General features: G+C 38.8%; 1 protein-coding gene across 1 annotated transcript in view; it reads right to left on the bottom strand.

Annotated features, from left to right (window-relative positions):
* kirrel3a (kirre like nephrin family adhesion molecule 3a) overlaps positions 1 to 26817 on the bottom strand; it is a 128914-nt gene extending 102097 nt beyond the window's left edge. Inside the window, exon 1 of the mRNA XM_079410134.1 lies at positions 26447 to 26817. Coding sequence (XP_079266260.1) covers positions 26447 to 26495 — 49 coding nt within the window. The 5' untranslated portion in view covers positions 26496 to 26817. The remainder of the gene's footprint in view (positions 1 to 26446) is intronic.
* Positions 26818 to 27417: the final 600 nt, after the last annotated feature.

Raw genomic sequence — 27417 nt, 5'->3', positions numbered from 1 at the left:
ATTTGGTCATTAACAAGAGTAATAACCACATTTTCCAACCAAGGGACTCCTTTAAATAAAAATATGTTGTCATTTACGCCCCCTCAAGTCATTCCAAACCTGCATGACTGAATTTATTCTACAGAACATAAAGGAGATATTTAAAAAAAAAAAAAAACTTAATTTTGTCCATATAATGAAAGTCAGTGGGATCCAGTGTTGGTTGTTTTGGTTCAAGGTATGGACATCTTTCGCACTTTGTGTTTTCATTTTTGGGTGAACTATAACTTTGAATCTTCAGGACATTTTCAGGAAGCCTGAGCTGTGTGAATTGAACCACACTGGACAACAAGATGTCCGTCACGTCATACGGTTCTGCGCTGTGCATATGTGTGTCTCGTGTGTTGCTATTTTCACGTAAGAATTTGGTCAGAGTCGGTGTGTCTTCTAAAATTTTTGCATCTATCCAGCCACATTCAGTCTTTCTACTGAAGCTATTGCCATCCATCTGTGCATTACTGTAAAGCTCTAATTGTTAATTGAAATTTGACAGATGAACTTATGCGTTGATTGGAGCTGTTTATTAAATAACGCTGTGTAAACTGTGATAAGACTTTTCTTTGTTATGAATGTTAGGTGACAAGGAAATACTGTTGCGCTCAGATGAAGGCTAATGGTAAGTCCAGGTGCGTGGAAACCAATTCTTCTATATTTGTTATGAATGTTGCCATCTTCGATATCTTCTTTAGTTACTGTCACTATGCTTACAAATGTTATTTTCTATCACAAAAAGTTACTTGACTTTGGAAGTTTTCAGTTTCTGTAAACGGTTGTACTACGCAACTCTGTTCATATCATGAAATCAGTAAAAACACTTGTCAATCCCAAGCATTGACTGTGAAAAATGCAAAACAATCTCTGAATCATTTTGTTTTAACCAGGTGAACGAACTGATTCAAATGAACCGATTCATTAAAATGAATCAAACGTCCCTGGTTGGATTTGCTGGTGTTGTTTTCTGGAGAAAATGCAGCGCTACTGGAAAATGTTAGTATGTTTTTAGCGTTGCTATTTGTAATTAGTTACTCCCCGCTGGTCTTGGTATTCATCCCAAAACAAATTGTAACAACAATATCTAAACAATACAGAAACTTCCACTCTAAAAGTACGGAGACATTGGTCTCTGTGCATTAATTACCATCAGCATAATTTATTATGCCACATTACAATGTAATTAGGCTGCATTCTAAAGAGGGGGTGGAGAATTCTCACAACCCATCAAGGTCTTGCATTATGAATGTTTCTCGCACGTTTGTGAGTCGATACAGAAGAGCGGTAGTCTGTAACGGTTTTTTTTCATAGAGTGGGTTTTGTTTGTTGCTAAGAATGTTAATGTGAATCGTCTAACAAGCCTGTCGTTGCCGGGGTGTGCGGTGCGTGTCAGGCCAGCCAGCAGAGGTTAACATAGCTTGGCTAATGAGCCTCGACCAACATTAGCACAAACGAAGGGGCAGATTCTATCGAATTCATGATGGAGTTATTGAACGGCACACAGTGGCAGAACGTCACGTCTGAGAGACTCGAGCAGTCAGGGTAAATTGAACTCATGTCACATCTACTCTGAAAACAGAACAACAAACTTGTGGAAAGCCAGAGAGGCAATATTATGGTTTGCAAAAGTTTTCCGCTTGAAACAAATCAATTGGGGCTAAAGCGGTTTCATAAACGACATTGTTGGACATTAAATGTGCCTTTTGAAGAATTTTAAACTTGCATATAGGTGTATTTTTATGATAGCAGTAACTGTAAAGGGACTATTGTAATAGGTAATTAAAATGTAAGCTAACAGTCCTAATTACTAAGCTCAGGCGAGTTAATGTGTGTTTCTTATAGCAGTTAAAATGTATTTTTAGTTTAGTGATTTTAATGCTTCAAAGAGCAATTTTAGATTGTAAAGTTCTAATGCTATCTGTTCTAACTATAAAAGGTACAGCTGTCTTAAAACCAGAGAGAAAGGATGCATGGCTATGATAGAATGTGAGAGAGTCCGTGGTAATATTGCGTTCCTATTGGTCAGTGTTAGAGGAGCTCAGCTTAGCCTGACAGTTTGCCTGCCCTGGACCAGTTTAGCTTTCCAGCATAAATTTCCACAATGACTGAGGTTGATCTTTGTTAAATTTGCTTTATGGAACCAAATCATTTGACAGTGAGTCAGACTAACTGAAATAATCCTGGCCTATTTGGTAAACTAGTTTTATGAAACAGGCCTCGAGGCATTAGAAGTCTGAAGACCTATCAGTTAAATTATGATTTGCTGTCTCTCTGAACCAAAGAAATAAAATCGATAATATTTTTCCACTGCATCGTATTGCATCGAATCGCATTGTGTTGAATCGAATCGAAATCGGATTGTACTACATCGTAATAGGGGTGAATCGTATCGTATCACAAGCTGCTTCATATGTATCTTCAATGTATCGTTGGCTATGCATCGAGATGCGTATTGCATCAGCCTCAGTTATGGAGATGCACATCCCTAATATATATAAAAACCATATTAAATGCAAGTGAAGTGTCTAATGTTTTAAATAACTTTTGTGCGAAATGTCAAAATGTGTGAACTGATGTTCCATCATCATTCAGCTTAACATATATTTATGCAACAATGTAACGGCATAAAATTTAATAAGTGATCGTAGTAAATGTTATTATATTTAAAATTATTAAAAACTTAACTGGAGTAAAACTATGTGGTTTGAAGGACGGTGGCAAAGATTTAAAATTACAGTTCATTCGTTTTGAGAGCGGCACTGTGATCTTTAAATAGAGCCTTTTAATGTCAGCTAATGATTCTTATTTTAAATATGCCTGACAAGTTTTTTTTTTTTTACTACTGTTACACTGCATGACATTTTAGTGGGTAAAATGAAAACGATAAAAAAGTACGATAATCATTATTAAAAATAAATAAATAAACAAAAATTAATCAAACAGGACACATTCAAATAAACAAAGCTTTATTAAACTTTATTATTGTTTTGATGCTTTAAAACCTCTTTTCATCTTTGACACATATGATTTGTATTCAACAGTCAATACTTTAACCCAGTCCTATAGCAAATTCATTATTTAGAACAATGCATGCACTGAATATAATTGTTGAAAATGAAATACGTTTCTATGGCTTAAACTCTCCTTTACATTCCTGAATAAATCCATTACAGTCCAATCCTGAGGAGCTACATCACATAAGCAAAAGACAGCTGACGTTAGCATTGAGCTGATGAAGTCTTTGATATACACTTTTAACCCGACAAAAGTTCAGCGTTGAAATATTCTCTTTTAAGCTGATTTTTCAGAGCGGTGCGGATCAAAGTGAGACGAGCTTCATGTTCATTGTAATTAGTGGAGCTCTCTGTCACCTGTGACTAATGAAACAGCCCTTAAAGGGGAGCAAAGCACGGGACTAATTTCGTGAGCGGCCGACTATGACCCCGTAACTGCTTCACTCGCTGTGAAATAAGAAGCAGATCCCATAAAACTAAGGTGTTCTTTTTGCCTGGCTGAAGTAATGTGAGGTGGTTTGTCTCTGTAATCGGAAATGTGACCTTCTGTGCCCTTCAGTGTTTCTCTCCTTTAAGGAACTTGTTGGGTTTTGGATGCCCATGCAGCATGGAGCGATTCGTCTCAAAGAAAGAAGCTCTGGAAAGTTTTCTTCAGCCTACTATTGTGTATTACATTTTAAAAAGTATATTAATTATTAATACACTTAAAGAATATGCTTAAATGCAAACTGAATGTAATGTTTTTAGACAATTAAAATAAAATCGAAATTTATCATACTTAAAATTTATATGAAATCCAATTAACTTTGTGTTTTGTGTTCAATTAACTTTGAGTGGTTTTTGACCCACTTAAAGGGATAGTTCACCCAAAAATGAAAATTAGCGCATGATTTACTCACCCTAAAGCCATCCTAGGTGTATATGACTGTATTCTTTCAGTCAAACACAATCAGAGTTATATAAAAAAATGGCCTGGCTCTTCCCAGCGTTATAATGGCAGTAAATGGGGATTTTGAGATTTTGAAGCCCAAAGTAGTGCATCCATCCATCATAAAAGTATTCCACATAGGGGGTTAATAAAGGCCTTCTGAAGCAAAGTGATATATTTGTGTAAGAAAAATGTCCATATTTAAAACTTTAGAAACAGTGATCTCTTAAGTGATAGCTTATGGCAAACTACAATATTCTTCAATGTCATTTCTATTGAAATTTCACATTTGTAATGATGAAGTTGCAATTTAGTGTTTTAAAATTCATTTAGGCTAACACTACTGTTACGATTGTAATCAGTTAGCTAATTTACACAGGCTTTAGTAAGTTAATCAACACGTGTAAATAAGTGCAATTTTTAAAAGTGTACAATTATATTATCTGTAAGTAAAGTGTTTTTTATTATATACTTTTAAGATTAAAAGCACACTTTCAGGTGTACAGTCAGTACAATTAAGTGTACCTATTTTTCACAAGGGTAGCACAACTAGTGTATTTTTTCATAAGTTTTTGTCCTTTTAAAGTTTCAAAAAGGCCATGTGGTCAATACATGTTAAAGCTCAAACTTTGTCAAATCAGAATATACATACTGGATGCTCAAACACCATTAACTATCTGTTTTTAAAATGTTCTAAATTTCTCAAATTAAATCCATTTTCCACATAGATGTGGCCGTGTTTTGCCAAAACATTCACAGTATTTCACAAAAAAAGAGAAGAAATTAATGGACAGATGATGTAGGACGAGTCAGAGTAAGTGGTGCATGCTTTCATCACATGTAAATGAGAAGATGAAGAGCATCCTCAAGCAGAACAAACTAGGACAGTCTCAAAATTCATTCGAAGAGGGTCACTTACTTATGCAAGCCGCACTACGATAAAAGCTTCCACGGGAGGACCAGATGCATCAAAAGATGCGAGAAGATTTGATGTGCGGGGCTCAAGAGGCCAGAGGAACACGGAACGAGATTAACCTGATACAAGGAATAAAAGTTGGCAAAATAAATGACTGGAAAAGTGTTTCGAAGCACACTTATTATGTTATGCGCTTACTGCATTTATTTATTTGTCTGCTTGCTTTTGTTTGCTACAAACACACAATTCCCCGCTCAAAAGAAAGATGTTTTTCTTAAGCTTTCAAAGACTTCCTCAGTTGCACACAGTACGTTACCTCAAGACTTACTGCTATTTGTGCATGCTAAGTATTTGAGCTGACACCCCCCAGCAATAAGTCACTGCTAATATTATGATCCGCTGGTGCCAATTCAAATTCAATTGTAGTTTTGTTCGTGTGCCTCTTCCCGAATTTTACATCTGGCCTCCCCTGATCTCTCAGTCAGTGGCCTTGGGCAAGCCATGACATGCGTCGACGTTAGTTTAATTTAAAATAAAGAAAGAAAGAAATAATCAAAATAGATTAATTGAACATGAGCAACACTGATGCTAATAAAATCAGTCTCATAGGGACAGTAATTGGAAGGTTCTGGAAGGCAACGGACGACTGTCCTCGACCAAAGAGCGCCCCCATAAAGTAGACTCTGCTCCCATGCTGCCTGTTTACCATATACATTTTTACTGGAGCCCACTTTATGTCGAAGAGCGAGATATCATCCTCGTGCTTTATTATATCTCTGAGGTACAAATTTCTGCATCTCTTATTCAAGCAACTGCAGGATTCGAATATCCTCCTATTCACAGGAGAGGGAAGCTTCACAACAGCTCTACGTTCTGCCGGCGGGCAAAGCCAGAAGCTGCTTTACAAACAGGCAGAATGTTTAATATTCATCGCTCTTGGGAAGCTCTGGAAAAGATAAAGTGAAATGTCAAAGGGTAATGAATGCCCCAAACAGAAATACAAAGGGGTGTGGAGTCTCAGGGAACTTTTGTATATACCTCCAACTTTATGGAGTCTGACTCTCTGTTTTGGTCAAGATGAGGAGATAAATCTGAGAATGGTGTCTAACCTTGAGTTGATGGATGAATTAAATGTTTCTATTTTACACATAAGCCTTGTGAAAGTGATGCAGGTGATCGGATGGTTGTGTGTATAATATACATGTATATAAAATGAAACAGGCCTTTAATTCATCAGTGGTGAGCAGAGATTCAGTATTTCTCACCTTACGCCCTCACAATGTGCTCGAGGAAAAAAAAACAAGCTTTTTTCACGTAACAAAAAGCTAACGAGTCTCAAAAGTCTGAGGAAAACAGATATTACTCAATTTCTTCAGGTCCCCTGGTCCTGAGCATTTTCTCACTTAATAGGGTTATTATTGTATGTCGGCATGTGTCTTAGAAACTAACACAGGCAATGCTATGAGGTTCATAGGGTTTTGAAATAAACACCCCAGAACACCCTCAGAATGAGCAGTGATGCTTGCCTTATCAAAAACACTAAGAATTATCTGGCAAAAACAGAAACACCAAAACACAGTTCGCTTGGAAAGACTTTAAAGACTAGCAAGCAGATCTGCAGAGGTCAACATCAGACTCCTCTATGGCTTATTTCTGTAAAAGAATTCTTGATGGATTTTCTTGGAAAAAGGACAATTCTAGCATTATTTACTCACTGTCATGTTGGAACACAATGTCTCAGTGGTCGTGTTTTTTTTTGTTTTTTTCAAAAAAACTTTGGGGTCAAAAGATGTTTGAAAGGATGAAATTCAATCAGGTTCAGAACAACATGAGGCTGAGAAAATGTCAGAATTTTCAATTGGAGGTCAACTATCGCTTTGAGCATTAAAGTTTTTAAGGCTTTGTTTTGTTTTTTAAGAGATATGAAGGAACACGAGTCAACTAATTGTCCAACAATCAACTAGTCGACTATTTCAGTGACTCCCTACATGGGGTACATATTTTACAGGCTTAACAAATATCATTCCTCCTACCTAAAAGTACTCCCTACCTGGAAAGATTTTGCTTCATTAAAACGATTAAATTGAAATTAGAATTTAATTGGATTGCATTTTTTAATTTGTTAAATTCTCAAGAAAGTTTCTTCATAATTATCCATTGAACCATTAAAGCCTGTGAAAAACAAACAGGCTCAGCTGTTATTTGTTATTCATTTGTCAAGTTATTTGGTGAGTCTTTATCACCTAGTTTTTGTTTTGTTTTTGTGTTTTTTGTGTGATAATGGCCACTTAAGGGATAATCCTGAATTATATTCAGTTAAGAAATATCCTGCATAATATCAGTTAAGAACACCACTTTTCAAGCACATTATCATTCAAAAATTCAGCTCTGACATTTCAAAATACATTAGAATAGAAAAATTAATTTGTAATAATATTTCACAATGTTACTGTTTTTATTGTATTTTGTTCAAATAAATGCAGCCCAACTTTTGAACTTTTATTATTTTTCTCAATATTATATTATATTGTATTATATTATATTATATTTGTTTAGGCAACCTATCAACAACCACAAATTTTCATTGCTTTTCAACACATTTTAATGTATCTATATAATCACATATACAACTTCATAGAGCTACAAACTGAAGCTATGAAGATGTGAAAAAAAATTCTGCCAGGCTCACACAATTAACACTTATTTAGCCTTATGTCTGACTTGCAATGTCTTGCCACATCATTTAGTACACCCGGAGCACCAGAAGACCCAACAGTGAGTCACTCCAGTGACAGGGTTTAACCAAGAAACCCTAAAGAGACAAAAGAGAAACAAATAAAATCCTGGAATACAAAGAGTGAGGCAGCTCAGAACAGGAACACAAAACAAAGATGAACTGAAGCATCCTGACCATGGAGGACACTGTTCTGAGGTCATCTTGGCTGACCTGTATGGATTCCTCTGTGAGTACATGCTTAACATGGTTGTAGGACAAAACAGTTTTGTCTTTATCTGTCCTTGTTATGTCTAGCTGGAATCAATACCTCTCTGTTCCTCTTGAATGGGTAATAACAACAATTCCTCAAGCTTTTCTGCACAGGTTAGATAGAGTATTCCTCAGGCAATTGGAGAAGAGAAGAGATTGAAGGAGACGATGAAAGACTGAAGGAGACGGAAAGAGATTGAAGGAGACAAGAAGAGACTGAAGAAGATGAGGTCAAATGAAATAAGACATTGATGGAGACAAGACAATAGGGGATTCAAGGAGATGAGAGGGAAAGAGATTGAAGGACGAGAAGCGATAGGACACAAAACTGATCGATTGATCGATCGGAAAAGAAAAGAAGTGATCAATCGATAGGAAAAGAGAATGAAGCTGAAAAGAAGAGATCAAAGGAGATGAGAAGAGATCGAAGGAGACGAGATGGGAAGAGACTGAAAGAGAAGAGATCGGACAAAGCGAAAGGAAAGAGAGATAGCAGAGGAGAGGGTGATGGCAGTCACATCAGAAGAGCGTGTGGCAGATTGTGAGGATTTAAGGATTTCAGAGGAAGGATTGCAAGCTGTGCGTGGGGATCTGTGAGGAGACTGAGACCAGATGGTTGTGATTCTGGCACAATTATCCCCCTCTATTGTTACTGATCTCCATCATTCTGTCTCTCCCCGCTCATCTCTGCCTCTGCCAACAGCCCAGAGTCACTTAATGGAAAAATCTTTACAGTGACTTAAAAAATGTTAAAGGATGAACTGCATGTGAGCATGACCTTTAATATATTAATATTCAGTAGTGGTGTAACAACAAAACCAATGTGTGAATGCATTGCTCATTTACTGCACATTAATATTTGCTGCTCGTGAAAAGAATTAAGTCTTTAAATACAAAACAGCAATGTGACGATCAAAGCGAAGCTGAGCGAGTCTCATTGAGAATTGAGTGGATTGCATCATGCTGCAATATTACTGGTTAACATTATTTTTCCCCACCCACACAGTCTTGATTACACAAGCAGAAATGCAATTTCACAGGCGGAAAAAGTTATTGCATTTCCATGAAACAATTCGCTACAAACAAGTTTATCTTTGGAATAAAGTGCACTGATGAATCATCCTCTCAGTACAACCTGGGACTTTTATTAAAAACTAGATAGTGTCAATTTTGATTTCATGTTGACTTACAGAGCTCTCAGCAGAATGATGGAAACAAGAGCAGATGGCCGAACGCTAAACTTGAGAGACACTGCGTTTCCTGTGAAAAGATTTTCTCGGCTGTGACATTCGTTGCTCCTGCGAGAGACGGGCCCAAGCATGGAAACCTATCAAGAAACATGCTGAAGCAAAAAGGTCTGATGCTAGTAGAAACAGCCCCTCTGTGTCGCCTGTAGATTCCAATTTCTCTGTGAAGTTCATGTGTCCTCTCGTTACCGCCTTTAATGTCATCATCTACTTTTACAGCTGCCATCATCTGGTGTTATTTCTGTTTTTCAGGTAAAGCAGACATCATTTCGGTGTTTTCATTCAGAGAGTAACATTCTAGCATCCAGCGCCGCCGTTCCCAAGAGCTTTGATGAAATATCACAATAACACATAACACAGGGGGCAACGGGATTATGGGACGTGTAAACAGGCAGTTTTCAGCAGGAGCCGAAATCAATGTAAAAATAGAGCATGACAGCATGAAGGTTTTTTTTCTCCGTCAAATATAAGTTGTGCTCTTTGAAGTGCTCTGGTTTAGAGGAACCTGAGGCAGTTTATTGTAATTATTTAACACTTAGGCCCACCAGACTGAAGCCGACAATGTATTTTTCATGTTTTCACCACAAATTACACCGCAGACTCGGTGGATAAAAAAGACACAGAAAGACTCCTTTAGTTCAGTATCTATTCTTTCCTTTTGTTACGGCTTAATTCAACATGTTTATTCTTCAATGTCAAAGTAATTATTTGTTTTTGCTTAGTCTAAAAGCAAAGCGTGCTTTGGATTTTTGGTATCTGCCTCTTGTTGGAGTCTTTTCTAAATCAACAAGTCACAATGAGAATGTTTACAGACTTAATAACATCCACCTTTTAGGGCAAGTAAGCAAGTTTTGTTGTAAAGTATCATATTTCACTGTGGTATAATGTATAATGTGCAAATATCCAGTAGACAGCGAGACACAGTCTTCACAAGATCTTGAACCCAAAAATTTTTATTCAAAATGTTTGTTGGCATGCAGCATCCTGCTTGCCAGTTTTACACTTCACACTTTTGCTGACTTGCTTTCACGCCCCAGCAAAGCAATCAAAGCCAAAGTTCAAAACAGCACATGTCCAGCATGTCTGACGCAGCTATAGGAATGACACGGCTTGTCTCGTCCAACTGGCCAGAAAACAGGGCCCAAGAGAAAAGGCGAGAGCTTTTGAGTGTTTTAGAGAAGCCTGTGCCAAGGAAACTGCGAGTCCTTCCGAAGGCCAAAACCTTCCTATCTACACCTGATCTGCAACGACTGCTCATATGTGTGATGGAAAAAATTCAGTCTTCTACAAATAGCACAAAATACACAGTCAGTTCCAGCTCTAAAATCTGATGCAATGACCCATAGTCACACACCTGTGATGATACATCAACTCCTAAAACACATCTTGTGCTGTGTTTCAATGACAAGTTGGGTGCTAACACAAAGTGCCTTCTCCTTCTTGCTGAGATAATTATCAAAAGCTCAACATATGTATCTCCTTATAAGTCAGTTGGTTAGAAACTGTCAAAAATTACAAGAAGAGAACAGTAAATGCAAAAAGACTTAAGGCAATCCTGTGTCATAAAGCACTGAAGTAAAGTCAACCGCGGGGGTTTGCCCTGTAGCATTAAGAGCTCTGGGGAAATCTCAGTGTATTTGACAGCTCAACAATCCCCTCCTCTCATCTTACACAGTGCATTTACAGGCACAATCTTTCACCAATTCAACTTCATAAACCCAATAACGTATAAGGTCATGTAAACTCCTTAAACTATGTTCTTTTATTGAATAAATGTTATGAAAAAGTTATTAGTGGAAAATCCATAGCCCAATTCAAAGAGTAATGACTCTTATGAGCCCGTTCTTTTTAGTGAATAAAAAAGTATTTGCAGCTTTCATATGTAAGAAAAATGGACATTATGACTGAAATATGGCCAAATGAATCATAAGCAGATGACAAATAAATCAGGATGTTATGAAGCAGAATTGAATCGAATCTGGGAAACCTGGAACCAGCGTTAATTGCTTTGCTGAATAATTTTCATCAACAACATTTTTCACCGATGAAAACTAAAACTCTTTTTTGAATGACAAAAACTACGACAAAAATCTATTGACGTTTTAGTCAACGAATAAAAACGAGACAGAAATTTTATGGAGGGAAGAGATTTGGGTAGAGATTTATTCAGAATGAATCTGCTGCGTGGTTAGGAGGTTAGATCATGCGTATATATGAACTGGCGGGACATAAGCTAACATACACTTGCTGCACGTCTCATAAAACGTTCAAAAATGGCAATATGTGTGAGTGAGAGAAGAGCAGACATATGGATCAATTTGATGACGCAGTCCGGTTTTCTGAGCACCGAAGCATACACACACAGAAAGTGTGTTTCACACAGCACACAAGTAGCCTACTCTTTTGCGTTGCATGAATGGAAAAATACAAACAAAATGATGTCAAATTGTCCGTTTTGACGAGTATTCACATAAACATAGTCGATTACGTCTTAACTGAATGTAAACAGTAGGGAGAATGTGTATCAGTACATTGCATCCGTTGCATCTGTGCATTTGGTTTTAAAGGGATAGCAGCCTAATTTAATTGCTATTGTCGGAGTCATTGATGTTAATCAAGCAACAAAAGAAAGACAGAAAATCACTTACTGCTTTTGACTGAATCACTTTAGTAGCCCAAAAGATCAATCAAAATTTATTTATAGAAATAAATATGTCTGCTTGAAAAAAAATGAAGAATATGGTAAACACGTTGCTATGAAGAATGCATTATTAGCCTATATATCCATTGGTATTTCATTGAAAAGAAGACCATGCTCTTGTTCTTTATGAGAAGTGGTTTTATTTAATTTAAACATAAAGGCATGTTGTGTGTCACTGCAGTTAAATCGGTGTCTATCATGATAAAACATTAATATCAAACCTATATAATAAGTTTGGAAATTTTAGAGAAATCCTGGTAGCACTTTATTTTACAGTATGTGTACTTCCCTGGGACATACATGGTAAATATATTGTACCTACAGGCAAATGAGTGGTAACACAAGGTACTTACCTGAAGTGTATGTACATGGTAACAAATAAGAAACACGGCTGTACTTAACAGTCGTACATGCATGGTAATTAGTTTGCACATACAGACAAGTGTGGGTAAGAATGGTCACTTACAGGTGGTGCCTGTACAAGGTAACTAATTATATACTTTAGTACAGTAAAGTATCTAATTAGTTACCTTGTACAGGCACCATTTACTTCACTTTACTACAATTTACCTCACCATTTACCTCACTTTACACTATTCACTCCACTTTACTGCAATTCTGAAATTCAAATACTTGTCTTCTTTCAGTTAGGAAGTCACGGCGTGAAGTATTGATCTATTGGTCACACGTGATACAAATCAGAGAACACAACAAAATTAGCATGAGCTTTTCTGGTCCTCCACATTTGCATATATGAATGGAGGTCAATGGAATGGAAAGAGTAGTGTGACCAGCCCTTAAAAATTTCCAAAGCTGTCAAAGCCATGACCTGGTGGTTCAAATCTGAGTCACATCGTTTTCTGACCACGTTCCCCATTCTCCACTACTGAATCAATAAAAGTGTAGAAAAAAATACAACTGAAAAGAAAACCCATTAATCCAACCCTCCTATCTCAAAAACATGTTAGGAATATGTGAGTGTTTCTGTGTGGAAGAGAAATTGTGTGGCTAATGACCATCCTGCCCTATAATTTAGCGATGAAGACATTCTCTTTGGCCAGCAAGAGGGAGGAGTTCAGGGTATGGGTTAAAGAAAGAGCAGTAGCACCGTCAGTACGGAGTCAATGCTTCATCCCAGCACTCTCTTCAATCTGCCAAACACACAGCAAGTCAATGTGCAGCATGGCCCCATAAGGACAGATTAGAAAAGTGTGAATTGTGAGGGAAGGGGTAATGTGGAGAAACAGTTTCTGAACTGTGTGAGTCTTGCAGAGAAAGAGATTTTCTAATCATCGAGTACTAGAAGCCCTGAATAACATGTGATTCTCAAAGACATTCGTCTGTCAATGATTTGACGGAAGCATGTGTCTGAACCTTTCTGTCACGTCAAATTGGTTCACATTTAAATGTCTTGACAGGTTCTGTAATTCCACGGGGACAAGCGAGGCCATCTGTTGTAGGTCTATGGCACTGCCCAGTGGTCAAAAGACTGAGTTTGACAACTTGAGCTTTTTTCTGATGCATTTTTTCCATCGTAATGCACATTTTTCCCAGTCAACACATGGACGGATGCTTTCTTCTCACATCAGCTCTCTTAGCCACAGGAGATGTTTTCCCTTCAGCTTGACCTGTGACAACTGACAAGCTAAATTAAATGTTGTCTCCACTCTTTTTCACACCTATGCCAACATTCATACTCTTTCACGCCCCTAAAAGCCAGGAGTAAGCGTACGAGCACACACTCACGGGTCCCTGGTGTCCTCTTGCTATCTGGCATTAAAGACCAATCACAGCAGCGTGTCATATCTCCTTGTTTGCCCTCTGCAGACGCTGTAACTCTATCACTGGCTTCTGTCTCTTGGACCCTCTGGACACTAGTGATATTAAAATGACAGAGATCTTCTGAGGGACCCTGGGTTTGTCCTACTTACATTACAGGCAACTGGAGGAAACCTCACTGCAGTCCAAAACAACCTTGCCATGGGCTCGAGTCCCATGCATCTGGCTCAGAGACTGAGCTGTGACCTTCTCATTTCAGTCCTGGACCACGTTTTTATGTTTGTAAAAAAGGAATAGAAGAAAACCCTCATAGGAAAGTAAAGTTACAACAGAGATATTTTTAATATCTCAACTGCTTTTCCTAGATTGAAATGAGAGTCCAAGCATATGTTTACTTGAAAGAATAGTTCACCCAAATATTTAAATTCATCATTTACTCACTTTCATGGCATTTTAAATGTGCATGTCTTTCTACTTGGGCTGGGCGATAAATCGATAAATATTGTGATATTTTTCTCGATAAAACAATAACAAGAGTTTGATAAATGTTCGATATAATGTTTATGCACCAAAAGCTGAACGATAGAGTACTACTTATTTGAAGCACAATTTATTTTTGTGATTAAGCCATAGCGTTTGTGCATTTATACGAAATGCATTTAGACCATTGTTTTTCATACAATAATAATAATAATAATAATAATTCATTACATTTATATAGAGCTTTTTCTGCTTTTTTTTTCTAAGCACTCAAAGCGCTCTACATTGTGAGGGGTGGTGTCTCCTCGTCCACCACCAATGTGCAGCATCCATCTGGATGATGCGACGGCAGCCATAGTGCGCCAGAACGCCCACCACACCAGTGTTAATTTCGTTGACGTTGACGAGCTAAAACTAATATCTGATGATAAAAACTATGACGAAATTTATGCGCGTCTTCGTTAACAAGACGAGACGGGACTAAAATGTTATTTGAGGACTACCGGACATTCAAAATACATCCTATAGGCTAAGTTAACTGTCTTGTCTTTCAAAATGTGCGTCTCTGTCATTGGATAAGGTGCGTTTGCATGGCAGCCGCTGTGGACGGATAGGCTACCAAAACGCGAACTAGCGATCTGAAACAATGGCCTCAGCACCCGAAGGGTTAGGGAGTGGGTGACCAGACGTCCCGTTTTTCCCGGTAGTCACAATTCATTGTCGATTAACTTAAAGTCAGTGAAGGTGCGTTAGGCGGAAACGCGCTGATAGAAGTGCTCTTTCTCGCACACGCTCCACTTCTTCAGTTCTCATACAGCGCGCGATCAGTTCTCAGCGCTCAAATACACACACAGCAGTCCAAATGTCTCTCATGTAGAGCATCTCATGGAAATACAGTCCGTTCTGGTTTAAGTGAGCTTAAACAGCTGGGTGAAAACTGAATGTATGTCAGTAGGCTATTACATGCATACCTTCCGTCTTAAATGGACAGCATTCCTAATTATCTGTCATAAATGTTAACCAACAAAAGATGTTAAATAAATGTATACTTGTTAAGTAAACCTACTGTATCTGAAAAATGAGTTTCATTTATATCTCTACCAAAAAATGAAAATTTATTCCAGTTTTTCCAAATTCAATCCTTGATTCAAATTTCTCATAACTAAGCTTAATTGATTTGGTCTAAAGAGAGAAGTATTGATGACTATTTTTGTTTAAATACTACATTTAAAATAGCTACCAAAATAAATGTTGGTAACTGCAGTTTGACTAAAAGTAATGACTAAAAGTTGACAAAAATGCAATGACTTTTCGTCGACTAAAACTAGACTAAAACTATGAAAGACTCAAATGACTAAAATGTGACTAAGACTATTAAGCTTTTTCATCTCAAGATAAAGACTAAATCAAAAATGCCTGCCAAAATTAACACTGCACCACACACCAGCTTACTGGTGGAGAGGAGACAGAGTGATGAAGCCAATCAGTGCAAGGGGATGATTAGGAGGCCATGATGGTCAGAGACCAATGGGGAAATTTGGGCAGGATGCCGAAGTCACACCTCTACTCTTTTCGAAAGACATCCTGGGATTTTTAATGACCACAGAGAGTCAGGACCTCTGTTTAACGTCTCATCCGAAAGACGGTGCTTTTTGACAGTATAGTGTCCCCGTCACTATGGGGGACTACACTACACTGGACGCAACAGTTGTCCTGTCATGCCGCAACAGATAAAGTCTGTCTACACTGGACGCGACAAATTGACAAATTTGTGTCAATACATCTAAATAGAACACGGCAGCAGTTTACTGTTGGGGATTTTGTAACAGTAGCACTGATGATAGTGAGTTCTATAGTATTCTGTCACGCCGCTCACTTCCGGTGTAGACACGGTGTAAAGAGTAGTTTAAAACCACAACTTTTTCTACAACTTTCACTTTGGAGACAAAATCTGCCTTTAAACTTGAAAGAAATTTGACATTTATTGTCATAATTATTGATATCGACTGATATGAAAATAAAATACTGTGATAATTTTTTTGGCCATATCGCCAAGCACTACTTTCTACTATTTAATACAAAAGAATATATATTTTTTACGGATCAAGATAAGGGTGAGTATATAATGACCGAATTTTCATTTGTGGCTGAATCATACTTTTAAATTTATTTATTACTATTTTCCCTTCTGAGATATAGACCCTTTAGACCCAAGACATGCATTCTTTAGAGTTTCAAAAGAGATGTCAGCAATGTCAAAAACTGCTTAAATGTGCAAAGATGCCAAAAACATACAAGAAAGAAAGATCAGATATAAGAACTGAAACATTTCCCACCAATTTTGTCCAAAGGCTAAAATATCTAAACTATGCTACAGTATCTGCATTAACTAGAGTTCATAATTCTGTAGATACAAGCTGTGTCCTGAATGTTGCATACATCGAGAAGGATGCAGACCGCAAAGGTTAGACTGAGCATTGTTAAACAGGATGATGTAGATTACGGAGGATTGTTTGTGTCTCCTAGTAACTGTGACAGCTGCCATTAACAATTCACAGCCTGTCTAAATATGCTCACCTTGGTCCATTTATGTACATAATAAAAAGCAGAAACTATGTATAAACATTACATCTTAGTAAGATGTGTCAACATTTAAATATTTTTGTTTTTCATATATATTTGTATCATTGATAGTCAAGTAAGTTAAAACCCAGAACTGGCATTTAAAAGTGTAAAGCACCATTTTCTCTCAAAAATAGTCAATGAATCTCAGGATTGTCTGGGCCCCAGAGAATCCATCAGTTGTATTCTTTGTTGCCTGGGAAACAAAGGATGCATTTCGAAGCCATATTTGAAGGAGCCTTCGAATGGAGACAGCCTTCGTCGTGCCACTGTGACACAGTCTTTGAATGCAGCCTTAGAAGGATGCAGCCTCTGAATTGGGACACAGCAATAGTCAGCAAGAGCACCCCCCCACATTAAATGTACTAATTAATTTATGTAGCAACACTAAACACAACAGCTACTCAAAAGCAACCATTACATTTGCCTATTTTCTAGAACTTTAAATAAAGCCAACAACTGTCGAAGAAAAATCTAGAAGTGGATAAAAATAACCTAGATAACATGAGAAGCACCTAGAATCCCATATCTGAACAACATGTTTGATTTATATCTCTTTACTTCTCCCAAGATATTTTTAAGAAAAAAACTACAGACCAATTATTTGTAGAAGATTTAAAAGTGTCATACTGCAGAATACTTTCATTAAAGTAAAAAGGGGCAGTCGTGGTCTAATGGTTATAGAGTTGGACTTGTAACCTGAAGATTGTGGGTTTGAGACCTGTGTGTGTGTGTGTGTGTGTGTGTGTGTTCACTTCTCACTGCTGTGTGTGTGCACTTGGATGGGTTAAATGCAGACCACAAATTCCAAGTATGGAACACCATACTTGGCCACACGTCACATCCTTTTTCAAAAAAATATTCACTTTTCATTATTCTAAATATTCAACTAAAATCCAATATCGACCTACCCAGTATCTATTATTTAAAAATTGTACTCATATATCATACATCCCTAATTCAAAATGTGGCTTTAAATGAACTATAATTGAAACCTGGGTACATATGCAACACTACTAATGATTTTCACATGAACAGTAACTTCAATGGAATTATTGAAGAAAGTAAGATGAAAAGAATCAGCTCAGGTCAATCCATTTTTGCAGCTAAGTGTCTTTTTCTGGAAGAAAATTCTAAGATCTAAAAGTTATCGTGTGCTTTTATAGTACTTAGAAGGAAAAATTTGATTTCTCATAATGACCCCTCTAAAAGAAACATAACGGATCGCACTCCAACTCTCCTGAGCTATAGAAGAGCAGCTTCTGAGAAACGAAAACTTTCACTGAGCCTAACAGGATACTCAAACTCTAAAGACTGTTTGCACCTCAAAAGAATCATTTTTGGTGATAATGGAGCAAAATAATGAGCGACAGAAGACAAGAGAAGGTGTAAATCTTAATACGCTCAGCAAGGGATGTGTTTCTGTGTTTCTCAGCTCAATATGACACCAGGAGTGACGGCAGATATATGATAATGTCTTCACGGAGAGAAGATGCATGAAATGAAAGTCCAAAGCTGTGAACGATATTCTAATGGACTCTCGGGGTTTTATTTGTTGTTCAGAATATTTTCACACCTTTAGTCCCATTTAAAGGAAACATGCAAGTACGGAATACCATCAGTCTTGTCTCCCTCTTTCCCCGTCTGCTGTCATCTTTACCTCCCAGATGATAATTTGCACCAGAGTCCCATTAGGGATGTTTGAACACAGCAGTCCGTCTTTGCTATTTACCAAACCTGCTTCCATCATCTAACGCACAGCAGAGGCTAGAGCTGCACCATTAGCAAGAGAACGGGGAACCCCAAGGGCCAGGAACAGGACCACATGCCTGGTACAACCACCAGCTCAGCAATACGTGCCATATAGCCGACCTACAAATGAATTCAGAGAGAGCACATTTACAGGCTGCAAGCAATCAGGATCTGCAGGGGTTCAGGAGAATGCGGCACCAAGTTAAAACACCCTCCTCGAAAGTTTCCCAGCCAGAAAAAGGCTTCCGATTAGCCAGAGTGTGTGCAGCCGAAATTCTCTTCTACCTGAAAAATGCACTTCCAGATGATTGTGCTTCAAAGCCAAAGATGATTTAGCTGGACTCCCAACCTTCGCACTGATGCATGTCCCTGAAAAGGAGCTTTGCAGATGTTCCTAAAAACTGCTAGGGCTGTAGAAACGACAATAAATGAAAAAAACACCAACAGATATATAGAGCATTGCCGCTGATTTAGAAAGTGGTTAGTGCTGGAAGGCCACCTGCATTAGTCACATCCTCTGGGACCTTGATCTTTAATAAGTGTAGATGGTGTCACATCATTCCGTACGCTTAGAACATTAAATAGCGTTCATGTGAGGACCTCTGACGGAGAGCCTATTAATTATGTATTTATGCTTTATCAGTGCCTATGGGACGAACCTGGCTCCCTAGTTTTGTTTTCTAAAATGTTTATTTGTGCAAAAGCACTTAAGTTGTGTGAAAATGGCCCTCTTTTGTTCTCCTCCATAATAAATTCATACCTTAAATGGAAGATAAACAACCACATACAGCCAAGGCTCATGATAGTGAATTCGGGGTAATGTATCATTTCATGCAGATTTTCTGCCGAGACCCTCCGAGACGCACAATAATTCATAGCAAAGTGCATTTTATTCATTTTTTGTTGGAAATTGTTGATGCAAGTATAAACATTCAAAGTTACAACATATTCCTCTCCCAGTCCTTTGGAGAAATAGCTTCAGCTGAGGAGTTAGAGAAGGTTTTAGCAGCCCTGAAGGGAAATATTTTGGCAGTATGAAAATACAAGCACCATTCTGCTGTATATGAAGCTCTGAAGAAATCACTTTCTTTCCATTTAGCAGAGGTCAGCTGGACTGTGGTTGTCAATAAATATCGATGTTTCAAAATTACGACTGTACTCTTCGGTTCTCTGTTGTCTGTTTCTGCTGAATAACTATACGTGTAAAGTTGAGTTATTGTTAATGTTCTCCGTGGAAAAACAAAAATCTGTTATCAAAATGCTGCAGAAGCCTTTTGTCTCACAAAAGAACCAACTCTGCCTGTCAAAGTTGAGGCGTGCCTGTCGACTCCTTCTCAACCTCGTTTCATCTTTCTGCAGCAATCTAAAAAAAAAAAGTGGCTTTCAAACAGGAAATGGAGCTTTGGGTCCTGAAAAGCTGTCAGGCAAGAACACATAGTAGCCCCTTTACTTCAGTCTCACCTGCTTTGCTGAACCTTAAGCGATGTCATTCGACAGATGCATCATTTTCAAATCGCACTTAAGACGGGGTTCAGCCTACTGGCTACTTTTAAAAACTCTGTGCTCTCTAGATCTGTCTGTGTGCTATCTGATCTGAGTTCATGGCTTTTATAAGATTACTGCCCAGCCGTTCTTCATTACAGACCATTATCAGTATTGATAAGGTGAAAATAAACTGCACTTACCTCAGATTTTCTGTTTATCAGCCTATACTCGGCTCAAGCCGCAGAGGAATGACAGGATCTTAACAGAATCTTGCTTTGGCTTCAGCATCCTGCATCGTTTCATTCCTTCGCGGGACGTATCTGATATTAAAAGAAGCTGTTTTCGTGTTTTTTTGGCTCACTCGAAACAGGAGGAGTCAATTCACTCAAGCTGCACCATTTAGCTTTGGTCGGCGGCCAAGCAGGCGTGCCGGACGGATGCGTCCGCGCATCATGTGTGATTTTCTGCGGATGTTTCAGAGCTGCTGATTGAATAAGAGTTTTCCTTTATTAAATCATGGCACCACAGCAATTGAGGCAGCCATTCAAAACGAGCTCTTCTTAAATGTACAGATGGCCTAGTTTACTGTGCTGAAAAAGGCACGGTTGTACTGCGCTCAACAGAAGTTGCGCGGATGTTCTGAGGTAGTCTAGGGGTTTAGACAAAGTCAAAGACAAACACTCAGACAGCTGAGTCTCGGACAACTTTTTTTGATTTCTGAGTGAAGGAATGATTCAATTTCAAGATTTAATAAAAGCCCAGTCTCACAGGCTTTGCCAGATGCATCTTTATCTTACTTGATTTCGCAAGATAGAACGCCAGGGAACCAGTCTGCTAAAACATCTAAGGTTTATACAAGACTCCAACAAACAATTACGTCTATTTCAAGAGTTGCCACAAGCATTCTATAAACAAATAACTCATTGTTAGTGAAACATTTCGCACGCTTTACCGAGATCGGACCACTGCAGACGTCACCAAACACAAGATAACGAGGTTCCTCCAGTCGCTCGAGTCTCTGGAGAGTAAACTTGGGTGTTGGGCCTGTTTCAAGAAGAACATTATTAGAGGTTCTTTATGGGAAATGCTTTAAGGCTTTCAAATCTGCCTCAAACAAAGAGAGACAACAAAGAGACGCATGCTGAGAACAATTATTATAAGCTCCTGTGGCGACTACTTGCAGTTTCCATCAAAAGATGCCATCAAAGCATTCGGTTTACTAGCACAAAATAATGAAGAGGTATTAACCGCGCCTCACGGGGTTCAGATCACACAACACTCCCGATAGAAGCCTTCCTCTGCAGCAAAGCATCTTGTGTTGTGAAATTGGTCACTCTGAAGCGCACCGTCAGCCTCTTATCAGAAATGTGACCACAAAGCAATTCGGGGATTTGGAAGGTGAAGTTACAACGGCAGCTGTTAAGGATGCATTGTTACCCCAGAAAAACATACACAGAATTATCTAAAGGTAAGAGGACAGTAACCCCGCCCTCAATCGCTGTTGTGTAGTCAAAAGATTGATTTGCATTTAAATAAACCAGGCTTATGCTTGTATTGTGGCACTCATCCGTGCTGCGGTAAACAGGCTCGCTATGTAATGCCACCAGACTCCAAGCTCCAAACCTGTCAATCCAGGTGTGCGATTGTCCGTGGCACAAATTTCCTGCAGACACAGAAACCCTTATCAGATCAAGCGTTTCACATTCAACAACATAAATCCGAGCGGAATTTACCAGGCCTACTTAAGTCTATCTCTCAAAGTCTGTCAGGACGACAACCAAACAACTGCTTGCAATGCAACGCAAATATGTGGCAGCGTCACATTGATTCATAGCTGCAATATAGTGCAAGAATAAAATGATGCTGATGTTTTTTTAAACTACCCCCTTCAGCAAATTAGAGAGAGAAATAAATGATCAAATGATTGATTGTGCAGAGTGAGGATAAATAAGCTCATATACACACAGACGAACTGCCACCCACACACACAGCAGGGACCCTCACACACACTCATACACGAGGTTGCTCATATACAAACATGTCAAGAAATGACTTTGTTATTACCTGCTTAGATCCCATTATGCCTGTCAATGCTTCAGTGTGGGTAAGGAGGAAGAAACTTTGATGGAAAGTGTTAAGTGACATTTAAGAAAATCTGACGGCCTTCGAGCTTTAATGTGATCTAATTAACCCGGAGACAAGTAGAGCAGCGTGTCTACACTCCCAACTGTCAGTTTGCGAGATGCACGGCATCCAGAAACACTGATAAAATGTAAAAGTCTCAGTAACAAATAGCCTTTCCGTTTTCTTTTGTTTTACGAGTGCTGTCCATGCATCTCGGACGGCATCTGTGGAACTGCTCTCGGAATGATGGCAAGCCAGCGAAAATAACACCGAGCTCTTTCTATCTCTGCCATCTCTCTGAGTTGTGATTTTCTCTTCACTTATTTATGGGCTAATCCATCTCTGTCTGCCTCAAATCAAATTACATAAAAAACAAATAGAGGAGAGAGCACATCGAGGCTGACCCCCATCCGCATGGGCCGAGTCGAAGTAGGGAATGCACTCCGCTTCATTCCCGGGCAGACCCGGCCCGAGTCGAGCCATCACGCTCAACCGGACAGCAAGAGGGATGAGATCAGCTGGGAGAAAATTGGTGTTTACCTGGGTGCTTCACAGAGCAGATTACACTTAAATACCACATTGCAGGCTGAAGCTTAAATGCAGCTTTGAGGCAGTGGAGAGTTCACAGATGTGTGAAATAAAAGAAAGAGGTGGGAGAAAATTTAAGCTTCTACCAACAGAAAGAGATATACAGCCTTGCATCTGTAATGCCTGGACAAGCTGTCCTTGGAAAGCACAAATGAACACCCTAATAGCGCTTTATGAACATCAGTGGAGACTCTCAGGCTCTTTAACATGACCTGAAAAAAATACAGGTCTTTTAGAGATGATCTTATTATTCCTTCTACGTTTAGGATGTGACAATAAAGACTACCCAATGACCTAGGGTCAGCATGAAAGATGTTTGGGACAAGTCTTGCCAAATGTAAACATTCAAGCTTAGGCTAATTCAGTACTCACGCACTGTCTGAGATGGTTTTCTGTGCACACACACACAAATCACATACATAAAGCCACCTCTCAAACAGAGTGAGGGTACCCAATTGAGTTCCCACTAGGACAGACAAATAAACATACAATTATGCCAAAATGTCCACCTTGGTGAGCATCCTCTTAAACACAGTCAACTATGAATGTAAGAAGTTGGGATTAAATAGGATGCTTGTTAATATATTGAATCTGTGCATTAGGTCTTCAGGTGACTGCAGTCTAATATACCTGCTGCTGTCTTTGTCCTTAAACTTACTCATACAATAAAGAAAAAAAAAACACTGCTCTTCACTGAAGCAAATGTGTAGCTTTAATAAAAATCAGTGCATATTTAATTTATAAATAATAAATCTTATAAATAAATATAATAATCATGAATATTTTTTTAAAAGTCTTTATTTCATTTATATTTTTGTACTATTGTATTTATTTGTGCTATTGTTTGCAATTTGTTAATTTGTTTTTATTTTATTAATGACTGTTTACTTGTCTTGAATAATGATTGTGAACTTTATATAAGTTAAGCTAATAGTTTTTGATGTGGTGCCAAAACTGGAATTGAGAATTGTGAAATTTCACTGGTATCTAATTTGTAAAGTTGTAACAAGCTTATTATTAAAATACAAGGTTACATGGGTCAACTTTTTTTCCAGTGAAAATTTTGGCATGACATGCAAAAAAAAAAAAAAAAAATTTTACCACTGGGCCAACCAGGCCAACAGAAAATCAGGAAGTTTACTCACCCATATCTACAATTTTAGTGTTGTAAAAACCTTATTTATTAAAATACAGGATCAACAATAATGTGAACAATAACTTTTATTTTTCTCCTATGAAAATTTTGGCAGGGCAAGTGAACAATATGAACCACTGGTCCGACCAGGCCAATAGAAAAAGTGAGCCCTCATGAAATAGTATAATCGAGGGGGAAAAAAGCATCAAATATACATAAAGGCACTCAGTTTCCAGCATTATCAGAGTACCACAGCGGTAGAAATCTAGCCTACATAATACAAGCCGCTTACAGACAAAAGGCCAAGGTAGCTTGTCAAACAACAGACGAGATGCCCCCACAGTCCATGTTTTATGAAAGACAAGCTCTGATTACAATATAATTGTTAGCAAGCGTTGACAGCATCTTGTATGGCAGCGTGTGGGCTGCACAAAACCATGCAGCGCTCCACTGCCCCCATGGCTGCAAGCTACTGGTGACAATGCTGATGGTGTTTATGACACTTAAAAGAGGAAACATGATGCCTTCTGCAGCAATCAGGAAGTTGTGGAGTGCGGTGGGCGGGATCTGGGAAATTCAATATTTGCCTAGTTCAACATGCTGCGACTTTCTGTGACGGAGTTTAAACTAAAACATTTTTTTAAGAGTTGCACTTACTTTGGCGACCGCTCTTGAGTCTCTTTGAGCTGGTCTGCCCGAGGGTCCGTTTCATGGGGTCCTTGGCTGCTCCTTGTTTGGTGAGAGCTATAAGTGGAGTCTGGGCCAAGCGTGAATGAGATTGTCCCTGTCGCTGCGGGGGAAAGATCTGCTGCTCCCCCTCACTGCTGGGGAGGCAGTGGGGCCGCGGCGCAGATAAAGGGATCAGATGAAGGGTGTCAGATCGCATCGACTTTTCCTCTCCTTCTGTTTCCCTGGCCACAGCACCATGATTCAACTGTCAAGAGATGCTAAATAAACCCGCCGTTCATTTGTAACACAAGAGTTGGCCATGGTTAACAAAGCATCCCCAGGGACTGGTACAAACACAAGTCTCACCTGATAGCATCTCGGCTAACCAGAGGAACAGCTTCTTTGACGGCAAGTATAAATAACCATTACTCAGATTAATCCGTCGTGTAGACGGTTGGAAGAAGGTGATCTTTAATTTTATGTATAGTTTCGAAACGGTCCATGAAATGTTTCTTGGTTTGCTGAGATGCTGTCAGGTAACACAAACTTGATGGGAGCAGAAGGGGGCTGCAGTAAATCATCAGTGTGTAAACTCGAAGTTCTGAGCCGATGGAGTGCAACACTGTGTGCATATGGCGTAAACACAACTCTGCAGCAAAAATCCTGTCAGTGTTTTCTCTCAGGTCATAAAAAATGATTTTCAGACTGATGGCAAAGCACTCCCTCTTAAGACTCACACGAGGGAGATACAAAAAAAAGAATAGAAAAAAGAAACAGCCCTGTGAGGCTTAACATCTCGGCACACAGACTCATAAAAAGCAGTAATAAACCAGAAAGCCTCTTGAGATTTGATGTTCACTCGCTCAAGTGTGCATGCGGGAGCCATACCGGAGGCTTTATTGCCGGTTTCAGATTCAAATGAGGAGTTTGGCCCATGCTGGACCTTAAAAGTGAGCGTTCAGGGGTTCGTCTTCGGGTTATTTCAAGCTCACACAATCAGACAACACAGAATCTCAAATGAGGGCTGAAGGGAGCAGAAGTCATGGCACTATAAATGAAAACGAGTGTCGGGCTGTGATCTCTGCCGTTATACTATCTACCCCAAAAGCTTAAATCACCAAGGATAATGAAAATGGTTAAGAATGGATTCTAACCTCAACAAAACCGCTCAAACATTTACACACACACACCTCACTTTCTCTTATATGTGTTTATGTAGAAAATATTTGAAAACTGAATAGTGCACAGTCTGCGAGTTATACAATGGCTTTTTAGTGAGGGGGGGTCAACTTGTGAATTTTAGCAGGACAAATTTCCATGCACTAATTTGTGCATAAATTAAGATTTTTTTTTTATTATTATTATTATTATTATAGTAACCTATTTTGCTGCTCTGCCGATTTCTGTTCGTGAACATTTATCATTTATTTTAAGGTAAAAAATACGAACTTGTAAACTTTTCTGGTTAACGTGAAAATTAAAATCATGTGAAAACATATATGCTGAAAAGTTATGTTCTTTAAAGACCCCGACATTTGTTGACTTCATTGTAAAGGGTGCAAGACTTGCTTGAGGAGGTCGGAACCCCCAAATCATCTCACACTGCTAATTATGTCTGATTAAATGCACATTTCTAAATCAAGTTACAATGATCACTACACATGAAACAGAAAGAAAAGTTCTAAAGTGATGACACTGATTAGAATAATGCGGTTGCCATGTCCGTAACACAACCGATGCGCGCGAACCTGTGCAGCACAAACCTAAAATCAAACAAACGCCGGGAACGGCGAACCACCACAAACAAACAACATATCATGTGAAATACACAAAACAGGTAATAATACAAATCATTAGTATATTTTTTTCAGTAAACGACAGCTGAATATCATGTAGACAGGCACTCTGCGCACTTTTCCCTACGTTTAAAGTAATTAACTGACAGGTGAATATGATGCGTAGAGAATTTGTAAAAACTCCGTTCACATACCGAACCCGAGCAGCCCGGCGATCAGCAGCAGCAGCACCCCGGAACGCATCGCTGGAGTCGGTGAGGATCTCTTCAGTGTGATGGTTACCGAGACAGTGATGCGCGCTCACTGCGGTCCTTCAAAGTTAGGACCGCTGATTTTTTTCCAAACGATCGATTTGATCTTTCTGGAGATTCTGTCCTGCTCCTTTTCTGCTCTTTTACTTCTTGCTTGGACTAATATTAGTGCTTAAATGCAGCATACAGGCGCTGTTCTCGTGCGCTGCGTCTCGAACCCGGTCTGTGTTCTCTCACTCTGCCGCTCAGAGCGCATCAGTGTCCGGCTCACTCACAGTTAGCTCCATACTCTCTCACTCTCTCCTTCACTCAGTGGAGGATGAAGCAGCCGTGGAGAGGAGAGCGCTGAACGGCTTTGCTCCTCCTTCCCCCGTCTCCTCCTCCCAGCTCCTCAAAGAGTATCTCTGACACAAGTAAGCAGCAGACAATATGAATTAACGAATTAAAGTATCACCATTTTCAGCTTAGGAAAGAGAGCTGGATGGTTTGTGAACGTCGTCAAAACGCCTTGCCAAATGTTCTGAGGTAAATATTTTTTGTTTTGGGGTTTCATTGTCTTACCATTGCAATAATATTGAGGGATTGGATGATAAATCATACTAACTGCAATGAATGAATAAATAATAGTTGGTTACAAACAGGCTAACTACCAAACAAACAGACGAATATCTTCCTCTAGCCGTGTCTGACCGTTACGACCGTTGCTATTTAAATTGTCCTCCTGAGATGCACGCATTCAAACTTGCTGAGTTGTAAAAAGAAGGTAAAACTGCAAAAATAGTTGTGTTAAAGATAACATCACTAGTAGCCTACCCCAAATGGACAGATAATAAAAGGACATTCCCATTTTCATTCTGTTCCAATGAAAATGAAAAGCTGCAAAACAAAGAACTTAAAACGTTGGGCTAAAAATA

The sequence above is a fragment of the Barbus barbus genome, assembly GCF_936440315.1.
Source record: "Barbus barbus genome assembly, chromosome: 47".
Taxonomy (NCBI): domain Eukaryota; kingdom Metazoa; phylum Chordata; class Actinopteri; order Cypriniformes; family Cyprinidae; genus Barbus; species Barbus barbus.
This window is presented reverse-complemented; position numbering and strand designations above follow the sequence as displayed.